Raw genomic sequence first — 11,836 nt, 5'->3', positions numbered from 1 at the left:
CATCATACATAGTGCTATCTATTTATTTCACAAACTCATGTACAAATAAGCAAAAATATATAAATTATATCTCTCACTTATAACTGGTAAGTAATATCAATCCAGTTCATATTCGAAAGGTATCTGTAAGACATCTGAACAATGTGACCTGTACCAGTAGTGCCACTGGATGGATGCATCGCTCACATTTGGTTTAAATACTGACAGCAATGAAATCACTGGGAATTTTTTCCACTTGTTTCAGTATAGTCAAGATTTCTCCTCTTAAGTATCCAGGCTGAAATAATCTTGTCATGACTAGGTGTCATGCAGTCGTTAGCAAAACAACACAGAACAGGACAGAAAGTTTCATACAAATGCTCTGGGTAACTTACCAGATAAATATATTTCAAACTGAACATTGTGGTCAATCTAGGAACTTTTATGAGTGTAAATATCCTCAGTAATAAATGGCAAAGACACTTTTCAGAACAGATTTTATACTTCGACAATTGCTAAGAGGGCAACTTCAGCAGAACAGCATGCTCAATAAAGGAACAACTGTTAATTTCACTAGCACACTGACATTTAAAACAGTTCCTCAATAATATTTCTAGGCAAATTAGTTTTGATTTATTTCAGAAATATTATCATACTCAACGTAGGTCACATCTGCAAACTTAATTTTTCTGTATGTGCTGAATGTGGACAAATGTCAGAAAGAAAAAACACCCCAAAACATGACCTTTAAGGAAGATGCTAATGGCATAAACCAGTCCTTACCCAGGAAACAGATAATAAATTAAAGATACCATAAAACACAGCTTTGCAAGCAACATGTCAGCAGTTTTTTCCCAAGAAATCAAAACCATTGGTCTGAGTTCATTACATAGCTTCCAAAGGCAAACAGAAACTAAATGGTTACACTGAGGTATAATATTTCAGAAAAGCTGTTCCTAGAACTATGACAAATCAATAATCATGTTTCGAGTTCCTGAGACAATATTAAGATGTCTTAACCTAATAACAAAATAAAGTTTAACTATATGTATTTTCATAATTATTAAATTGTCCAAGTACAATGTAAGTACTTCAAGTAGCCTGTCCCTGGGGCTTACAGACCATTGTGGATTATCTAAGAGACTAATTTTAAGTTTTGGGTATTGTGCTCTAGGCATATGAACACAGAGCATATGCTTAATGCTCTATCAATCGCCACACTGATTTCCTTGCAAAAGACTTTTCTAAGTCTTTACACTGTGTAACTATCCCATATGTCAGACTTTGTCTTTCCTCTTGTCACTGCTTGAAAAATAATTCTGGAGTCACTAGGAAGTTGCTGTGAACTTAAAAGTAAAGGGTTACAACTGCTCTATCTCTAAAAAAGACATCAACATGCTCTCTACAAAGCTTCATTAGGTACTACAGTCCAACCATTATTAATAAAAAGCGAAGTGTTTTTAAAAGCAAAATTATTTTTTCCCTTAAATATAATTTCACAACTCACTGAAGTTTTTGCAAGGCAGAATAAATTACAGTTCCTGACTGGGAAGAGAGCAAAACCAAGCAGTGCCTCCCACCCTGTGGAAAAAATGCACATTTCCATTCCACATCATAGTGAGGACACCAAAGACACTTTTTGCAAAGCAACTCAAAAGCATGCTGGAAGAAGAGAAAGCTGGTAAGACGGTCCTAGAGGAAAGCCTGTAGAGAGGGGTGTCTCAGTTGAATCATCTTCCCTTACCGTGTCAGACCCTGCTGTTTGTCCACACAAAAGGCTGAGGAGTCCTCCAGAAGGATTCAAGTTCTTCCTTCAGCTCCTGCTTCAGATCCAAATGATTTCTGATCTCCTAAAGCCAAGGATAAGGGTGAGAGGGTGAAAGAAGCAGACAGACCTGCATGCTGCCCTGTCCCCTTTTATCCTCCTGTCTGACAGGAGGATCCCCAGCAGGATCCCCTTAATGCTGCCCGCCCTTCCAAGCAGACCTCCCCACAGACTTCAGCAGCATGGACCATTCTCCTCTCTTTCTATTTCTCCTCAGCTAACAACAAAAACAACGCTTCCCTACCAATCAGTCCTATGATATTCAACCCTAGGGGGGAAAAAAAAAAAAGCTACAATGTGGTATCAAAAAGCTGAGATCACTACTCAGTTCCCATGTTAAGAACAGTTTTATATCCTCTGACAAGTAAAGAATCCCAAAGACAACTTATAAAAATAAAACACGGCTTTCATAGTCTACAGCTAAACAGAAACCCTCCAGTTAAAACCTGCACACATAACTCCCACAGACCTATTCTTTGTAACGGAACATATCCTTAGATGTATATATAAAGTCATTTTAATATCTAGCACACACATGAGTTGTACCCCACTTAATTACTACCCTTTTTTACCTTTTGAATAAACTTAACACAAGCAGTGCCAGAGATACAATATATATAATAAGTGTTATTCTCCACTGGTTCCTACACCATCCTCTTCAACAGCCTAATCCTTTCATGATAGTATCTGCCATCATTTGATTAAGGTTTGGCAAGCTTGCAATGCTACCACTCTTTACTGAAAACAAAATTAATGTATCCCAACATAGCAGTATCTGTGTGCCTTAAAGTCAGGCAGTGAGAAATAAAAAAATACATTAATAGAAACACAAGCCATTCCTTTCACACCACTAAAACATTTTTTAAAGGATATCTGCAAAGTTTGTTTAAAACTTCCATGGAATTAACGGCTTGTGTACTGTTGGACAGATGCTGTACTTCAACCTCCCAGTTTAAGGAGACGTGTCCACCACAACAGTCTTAAGCATCACTTACCAAGTATCTGTAGACTGCCTTCCTTAGATTTGCAAACTCACAGTTCCACATTTTCTACCTGTGACTGAAGAGCAAACCACAAGGAAAGAAGTGTCCTATTTCTTATAAGATGAAACAAGGATAAAATTTCTCTCTTTTGCAACAGTTTTTGGAGGTTTTTTCTTATAGTCAGCAGGCTGTGACAATTTAAGTCAGAAACAGAACTCCTGAAGCCCTGAAACATCTCTGCTGCATGACTGGCCAGAAGAAGATAATTCAAACTGCATTCGTTCCAGCAGGTCAATTTGTATTGCAATTATTTGATCAAATTGTTTTCTTAGGTGATGAAGTGAATATGCAGCAGAGAAAGACAACATACATGGAAACCTGAAGTATCAAAACCTGACTTCTACAGAAAGTGAATTTGAAATTAAAAAAATGTAGAAAACCATTACCTCATGAACAGAAGAGAAAATCTCTCTGAAACAATGTATTTTGGTGTTGTTTATTCACCAAGATAGCATACTGGCAAAGCCGTAACAGGATGCCGTCAGGGTACGCCACTGGAAGCTATAAAATGAAGCAGATTGCTCTACATGGTTGTTGCTTCCTTTCAGACACCAATGCCACCATTTCACCAGCTGGATATGCAGCATGCTCAACCATACCCCACCAAGTACCATTAACAAAAAAACACAAGGGTTGTTTTTTTTTTTTTTTAATAATAGATGCTGGTGTTCAGGGAGGAAACAAATTGTTGTCTTCCATCTACTGGGCCTTTAGTTTGCGCACCTGAGACCTCTCCAGGCTGAGAAGTGTTTCTTGGCTTGGGGTTTCTTTAGCTGACTTTGCCACCCCTCGACAGCCAGCCGATAACACGCATGGAGGCTGTAGGAAAACTCGCTGTGCGTTACCCCCCCTGCTGCAACGCAGCAGAGGCTGGGAGCTCTGGGTCGCAGCAGGCCTGGCACTGCCTTTTTGGGTGAGCCCAACGAAGGCCAGCATACCCCGCTGCTAGAGCGGCTGCTCCGAGGCACCCGCTGCGTTCTGAAAACCGTGTTATGGGTGAGGACAAGAACGCTGTGAAAGACCAAGCCTTTGTCAGGGTAAGCGCTGCACACAGGCTGTTTCACAAGCCCATGAAGAGGCGGGGCAACCTGTCACCTACTAAGGTGGAAGGCCCTCAGGAGAAATAAGGCTAAAAAAGCAGACAAGGTCTACGTGTATAGGTGTGCATATATATATATAAAAAAAAAAATAATAAAAGCCGTGCCTCCCGTACGCACCCTCACCGAGGGCCGTTGGCGCGCAAACCCCGGCGCCATGTTGGACCCCACCGGGGGGTGGGTCCCCTTCCCCTCCCCCCGCGCACTGCGCATGCGCCAGCCGCCGCCACCGCCTCCAGCCGCCCGGCCACGCGTCGCCTAGTCACGCAGCGGCGCGCGGCGGCGGCAGGCCGCGAGCTCCCTCCGCTGGTGAGCGGGGCGGCCTTCCCGCTCCCGCGTGCCCCGCCTCCGGGCGCCCCTGCTGCCGTGAGGAGACGTCCTTGAGCCAAGGGTAAAAGCAATCCCTGCTCCTCCTCCTCTTCCTCCTCCGCCTCCTCGTCCGGCGCCCCGCCCCTGGGCCCGCGCCTGCCGCGCCCCCTGCGGCCTGCCTCGCTGTGCGGGAGGGGGAAGGGCGGGCGGCGGCGGGGACCAGGTGAGGCGGGGGGTGCCCGGGGCAGCGGGGCTCCGGGCGGGAAAAAGTGCGCGTCGCGGTGCGGGGAGCCTCCCCCGCCCGGCAGGACAGCCGTGCGCCTGGCCCCTCGCACGCCGGTGACGGCTTCCCCCAGCCCTCCCGTGGCACATCGCCTCGGGGCGGGAGCCCGTCCCTGTCCCCAGAGCCCGCGCGGGGCGGCCGTTGGGGGGCAGCCGTTGGGGCTCTGACGGGCGGCGGGGCGCGCGCGCGGAGCTCGTGCGCCAGGCCCCGCGCGGGAAGGGGGCGGAGCGCCCCGCCGCCCTCCTCGGCCTTGCGGGGCGGGGGTGGGGTGGGTGAGTGTCGGTCTTGTGTCCGTTCCCCGTGCCTGTCCCCACCGGGGAGAGCTGGACCCAAACGGCTGGGGAATAAAAAATGCCTCTGGTGCCGTGGGGTGGGTGCTGTACGTACCCTTTGATACAGTTTTTTAAGCACAAACGTATTAAAAACAAGTCTACAGAGTTATGAGAAAGTCTGCTTCTGATCGGCGTGCTGAAAAAAAAAAAAAGGTCCATTATAATAATGACAAGCTGATGACCTAGTACCTTACCTGGATTAAAATCAACTGCAAATATTCAGGATTGGTCCAATCTTTCATCCAGTCCCAAGTACATCTCCTTTCCCATCTCTTCTCAGGCAGGTTGGTGCAGAAGGGCAGTTTGTTATATGCAGAACATATAAACACTATTTATTCCTTAAACTTAACCTTGGTTTAACCTAGTTTTTTGTTTGGAAAGGAAGTCAGCAAAGGCTATGTTGTAGTCACTGATGAATCTGCAAAAGGAGACTTTAGCACCCTGTATGCGGCATTTGTCCTAGGATTTTCATTAATGAAGAGGCGTTAGCTGATGTGTAAGTTGTGTGTGCAGTTTGTGTGATATTTTTCTACTTTTGATTTTACATTAAGACTTACTTACATTGTCATTTGCTAAAGGTGTTCCTTTTGCTGTTTCCCAAAATCGTTCAGAAGCACTGGTATTCCTGACAGAATGAGATACTGTCTGCTATTGACCTGTTCCAAGTTCCAGATTTATAATCTTACCTGGCACAAACGAAGGAGACTGGCCACTAGGATGTGAGAGCCCTGTGTCCCGCTGGGATGCAAGAGTTAATCTAAACAAATCTATAATCTGAATGCTACTTCAGTTGTTGCTGCAAAATACCAAAAGGGTACTGTAATGAAATTCTTTGAGAATGTATCACATAGTAGATCTTGAGGCAATGATGTATGTGAATAGAAAATTCAGTTGATGGTTGAATGTAAGTGTAGAGGAAAAGGGAGAGATTTGTTTCAGCAGAGTTACTGCTCAACATAAAGCATATTTCCAGTTTACATTGCACTGACCTTGCAGAAAGGCAATAAAGCTTGGCCTTTTGGGAATTCTGCAGTGCAAAATGAAGCTATGCTGCTGTTGCTATACCAGGAGAAAACTATATTGTGAATTAATTTTCATTTACGTTGTAGTACTACTACCTCAATAGTAATTAATTAAGAAATGCAGATTTCAGTATGAGTCTGTAAAAGAAAAGAATCATCGAATCATAGAATTGTTTAGGTTGGAAAAGACCTTTAAGATCATCCAGTCCAACCATTAACCTAACATTACCAAGTCCACCACTAAACCAATTAAGGGTAGAGTAGCAATTTCATGTTTCCTGGCTTGGTGGCTGGATTATTTATAATGAAAGTAAAAACTTTGCATACTGTTCTGAAATTCTGTAGGGATTTCTTTAAATAATATAACAAGTTAAAGATAAGACTTAAATAATGTAAGTTCTTTTAAAAAGCATATTTAATGAAATTTTTATAAAAATGTGTTTGTAGGTCATTGCTTGTAATGTAGCTGCATTTGAAGAAATATGAAGTGGCTTTGTGTCATGCTGACTAACAACATAGGACATCATTTAATGCTACGTCAAGCAATGATTCCAAGAAACCTGAAGCCGTTTCCCTACATTTGTGGCAACAGAATGTTGTCGGGTTACAAACCTAAAAGCAGCGTCAAGGACTCTTACAAAATTCTTGAGCTTGAGGAAGGATGTTCCCTTGATGATATCAGAAACTCCTATCGAAATCTTGCCAAAAAATACCATCCAGACAGCGGTTCTGCCGCAGCTGATTCCAAAGCATTTATGAAAGTGGAAGAAGCATACAGAGTCGTGCTCAGTCATGTGGCAACCAAAAAGAAACCAAATGAGAATAACGAAGAGGAAGAAGATCAGTTCAAGTCAAAAGCACCACAGCATAGACACTACTTGAGTTTTGAAGGCGTTGGTTTTGGAACACCAAGCCAAAGGGAAAAGCAATACATGCAATTTCGTGTAGACCGTGCTACTGAACAGGTGTTGGAGTACCGGAAGCAGAGACTCGAAAGCCAGTACTCTGTGACTGACCTAATGAAAGCCCAAGACGTGAGGCAGAGCAAAAAGGTGAAAATAACTCAGGCAGTTGAACGGTTGGTTGAGGATCTCATCCAGGAATCGATGGCGAAGGGAGACTTTGACAACCTCAGTGGCAAAGGAAAACCTTTGCAGAAATTTTCAGACTGTCCACATATCGACCCTATGACTCACAACTTGAACAGGATTCTGATAGACAACGGGTATCAGCCAGAGTGGATCCTGATGCAGAAAGAAATACGGGAAACTATTGAGCGGTTAAGGAAGAGTATAGTGGCATCTAGAAGTAAGCTTGGAGGGCCAATGACACCATATAGGCAAAAGCAATGGAATCGTGTTTGTGAGCAATTTGTAGAAGATATCAGGAAATTAAACAAAAGAATTGACAACTTCAATTTAGTTGTTCCTATTCTGAGCAGACAAATGGTGCACTTCAGTGCAGACAAAGAAATTGTTCGAGCACAAAAGGCTTATGAAGCTTTGATGGAAAACAAAGAGGCTTCTAATTCAGACACAAAGGAAAATGAAGAGGAAAATGTTAAAAGGTTTGGGTGGAAGTCTTCTCTATTTAAGTGGTTAAACCTTACATTGAAATAAGATAATACTAATTCATCTGTCTTGTCAAGATTCTGAATGCACTTTATTAATGAAACTTGTAGCACTAGAGAAATTTCAGGTACACTAAAAATGCAAAATCCAGCTGTCCACTGTTACACCAGTTAAAAGGAATTGGGTTGTCTGATGTGCATCTGCAGGTGCTTAATTGATTTATTTGTGAATATTGTTAAGGAACAAATAAATTCAGTTATCCTCTTGCAGCTCATTTTACTTCTGCTTAAATCAAAATTAATGCTTCACTTAACGTAGAGTGTAATCACTTTTATAGTCCGTTATCTCTTCAAAAGGTGAAACTGAAGCATGACAAAAACATGTGAAGGACAAAGTGGAAGTAAAAGTCTTGCTGTGCCCTGTTAGCTTGACCTTTCTCCTTTCTTATTTAAATGCTTACACCTCATAAATTGTTGACAGGTTTTGTGCATTTTTTTAAAAGTACATTCATCTCTTCAAGGTTAAATTAAATGGGAATGAAGGGAGGGTTCTGGATGTCTGGGCTTGGATTGTACATTCTGCAGAAGTCCATTTTTGGATCTGGTGTTTAACACAGAAGGACGTCTCAGAAAGCATCCGAACAAATAAGGAAGATTGGCCAAAACCGTACCCTAGTCACAGGGCTTTTTGGAGGCAAGAGGAGAAAAGACTCTTAATTTTCAAAAGTACTGGCACCACGTAAGTATTTCAGAATATTGGCATCAAAGAACTCACTGTGAAATATTGCTGTGCTATTAAAGTTTCTGGGCAATGGCTTGGTGGGAAAATCTCTGTGATGCCAGAGATTTATTTACCTTTAGTAACCTCTCGGCTCCCCACACGATCTGATTTTCCTGGAGGACTTTGCCTTTGAAAAAGTGTCACCGGATGTATCGGTATCTGTGTGGGCCCTCTTCCTCACTCATGCTTCTGTGACTCAGGCTGTCACTGTCTCCACCTGGGCAAGAGTTGTGCTGTGTCCTGCCAGTCAGTAGAAAGGTATCCCACAGGCTCTGGTACACCACGGAGGGGGAATTTCCACTCTCAGAGTTTCAGAAATGAAAGCTAGATGATGATCACAACCATCCTTTGGCAGATGCCCCGGCACCAGCAGAGTCTGGGTTAACGCATTTGCTTTTGGGCAGATAAACACTGCATGTGTTCCTTTTGGTCTTTGTGCTCTTGCTCATCTAGATGAGGTCTTAACATGCAGGCAGAACGTTATTTACATTTGTTGGTAGAATGGATTAATTGAAGTATTTGTCAGAGGTTATTATATAATCTAGTAATATAATTGAATGGAATATTTATTGGTCATCACTATAGGTCTTTCAAGCCTTTGTGTTACAGCAAATAAGTAATGACAAGATGTTTGTCACGTTTTAGAAAACCACGCTAATCTCCGCTGCCTTTAACATACCTTTTTGTAGGGATTAAGGTGGCAAAAGTAAAAAGAACGGCGTTACGTGCAGACTAATCTGTTGCCCGTAGCTCATGCCACTGGGATGCTTGTGCTGTGCCCTGCCCTGGTGTTAGCTGACAGGATTAGATCATGGCTATTAGTTCCTTTCTGCTGAGGTTCAGTTAGGAGGCAGGGGTACGCTAGCGGTGCATGGATCATTTGGCCAGCCAGTAGTTTGTGTACTCTTCAATGACTCTCCGGGTTTGCAAAGATGGTAAGAAATAATGGGTGCCTTGCAGATACAGGAGTTAAGTCCTATATAGTGGTGAAGTGGGAAAAAAATGTGCATGTGGTCTTCACCTGCCATATAAGTAGCCCCAATCTAAATGCTCAGGAAGAAAAATCGGGTTACATGGCAGTACTCTGTTTCTGGGGACTCAGTTCAGATTGCTGTCCTTCCCTTTGTGATATGGATCACAGATCACTCAGATTGTGATGTTAGACCAAGTGAAACCAGAATTCTTTGACCTCATAAGCACCTCACTCATTTTAGCAGCTGTGTGCATGAATGTCTGTTTATTTCAGTAACTTATCTATGCATTCTTGCTTTTAATGAAAACTGTAAATTAAACATGCTTTTATGGAAGTCCTTTGACATAGTACTCTTAAAAAAGATCGGATTTTGATTCTCATTATGATCTACAGGAATTGGATCTGAATTGCTGTTTAAAGTAATCCAGTGACAGATCTAAAAAGAGCTAATTGCAAATCAAATTCATTGCGCAAGAGTAAATAGAAACCAGATTGCAATAAATCCAGCTTTGATGGAATCCGCTTTGGCTCACAATGAAGATAAGTGTCGGCAGTTTAAATATTTAAGTTGCCATAATGGATGAGTCAGCATACCGAGTGATTTTTATGTTCCTTTTAAAACTACTTGGTTTTAAATGGTGTAGATGTGACCTAACTCTCAGCACTTTAAATCAGTCCTAATGCTGTTGCCATGAAAAATTGCCAGGCACAAAAATCCACCTCTTCAACATTTACGGCAATGATGATGAACAAAATAATTTAAATTTTTATTTTCCCCTGGTGCGTGGATGAGTATATTTTTGCAGGGCTGGACTATTTTTCTGTTGCTCTGAGCTCACAAAATCTTAGGAGCAGTATTTTAGTCAGTACTTTTAGAACCAGTAATACCAAGTACTACATACAAATTAGAAAAACCCAGGAGAGAGTGGCCTTCAGAAGTAATTTTTCTGTCTGACAGTAGGCTGTTAATTTGAATTTGGTAACTGTTATTACTGACCTCAAAAGAATGAAGTAATTGCTGATTCCAGATACAAATACATGCTGCTTATTCCCAGAACTCCCTGTGTGTTGGTCTAATTACCATATGGCTTGTGGCTTGAAAGGCTTACCTAGATGGCATCTTAATACGAAGACAAAATATATTTATTATTAGGATATATTAACTGAGGTATCAGTTTTTCTGAGGGTGAGGGGTCTGTTTCTTGCCCAACAATCTGATGGATCGCTCAAGCACTATTGGCAAGCTATACAATTATACATGTTCAAGAAACAATTATTCGTATTCAAAAAATGGGTAGACATGGCACTTTGGGACATGGTTTAGTGGGCATGGTGGTGTTGGGTTGACAGTTGGACTGATGATCTTAGAGATCCTTTCCAACCTTCATGATTCCTACTTTTACTTTCATTAAAAAATAATCCAGCCACCAAGCCAGGAAACATGAAATTACTACTCTCCCCTTAATTGTTTTAGTGGTGGACTTGGTAGTGTTAGGTTAACGGTTGGACTGGATGATCTTAAAGGTCTTTTCCAACCCAAACGATTCTATGATTCTATGATTCTGTGTTAGTGCTTTCCAATAAAAGGAGAAGACATATGGCTGTAGGCTATCTGAAATAACATCTCAGGCTGCCCTATAAACTGCAGAGTTTCTATAGACATGGTAAATGTTGAGGCCTGATGAATATCTTTCTGTTTCAGAGTAATAACAGCGCTCAGCATGCACATGGAGTTACAGAGAAGGCTCTGAGGAGAAGGAATGAAAGTCACGAGAAGCAAGAGCAGGGCATGCTGTAAGAGACAAAGAGAAGTGGTAAATCTTTGTTCTTAGTGGGAGAAACTGCTGCTATGAGGGAGAAACAGATGTGCGGTGTCTCCCTTGAAGTTATTTCCCTACCAGTTGTGTTTCCCTGGATGTGGCAACCACACAGTTTCCCTTCCCACAGCTGAGATCAGCTGTTAACACACAAACCTGTGTGCACGCACAGGGTGTGGGAGGGGTGATAGGAAGGGCCTGGAGAGAGGAGACTAGGGGGAAAGCAGGCAGCATGTAATGCTTCCAGATGAGGGTGAGAAGATGGTGGCATGTGTATTAACAGGGAGAGAGGGTGGAGGGTAGGCACATATGAATTCCAAAAAAAAAATGGCTGTGGTCCTTTTCAGTGAACAGCAAGGCAAGAGTTTTGTTACAAACTGTCTTTGCGGTATGCTTCTGAGCACCACGAGTAAGAAAGAAAGGTTGCATTGGTCCTCTCTGCAGCAGATGGCCTCTTCTCTGGGCCAGATAAAGTGAGAAAGGAGGAGCTTCTTCAGACAAAGACTGGGGCTTAGCTCCAGACCTGGTGGAACAGAGTGAGCGTGTGTAACTGAAGGAAAAAAGGAGGGGAGCTGAGAGTTAGAGGGCTTTGAGTACAATTTTTGAGTGGGATTTCATGGGGGGGGCGCCCACAGCTTAACTGCCTTTTAACGAGAAACCAAATACTCTGTTGCCATTTGGTTGCAACTTTATTGGCCTTTCTCACAGTGCTTCTTTTCTCACTTAGTGCTCCATATTGCTCTTCATTGTTCTTGAGCAATATCCTTGTAGCGCCTTCCTCTTTTTTTGTTTATCCTGTTCCACT

General features: G+C 42.5%; 1 protein-coding gene across 1 annotated transcript; it reads left to right on the top strand.

Annotated features, from left to right (window-relative positions):
* The first annotated feature begins 6,390 nt into the window (after positions 1-6,390).
* Positions 6,391-7,573, top strand: DNAJC28 (DnaJ heat shock protein family (Hsp40) member C28). Its single transcript, XM_009488317.2, has one exon. The coding sequence runs from the start codon at positions 6,391-6,393 to the stop codon at positions 7,507-7,509; it is 1,119 nt and encodes a 372-aa protein (XP_009486592.2). The 3' UTR covers positions 7,510-7,573.
* Positions 7,574-11,836: the final 4,263 nt, after the last annotated feature.

The sequence above is a fragment of the Pelecanus crispus genome, chromosome 1 (assembly GCF_030463565.1).
Source record: "Pelecanus crispus isolate bPelCri1 chromosome 1, bPelCri1.pri, whole genome shotgun sequence".
In the NCBI taxonomy this organism is placed as follows: domain Eukaryota; kingdom Metazoa; phylum Chordata; class Aves; order Pelecaniformes; family Pelecanidae; genus Pelecanus; species Pelecanus crispus.
The sequence above is the reverse complement of the archived record's forward strand: the minus strand, read 5'-3'. Positions and strand labels throughout refer to the sequence as shown.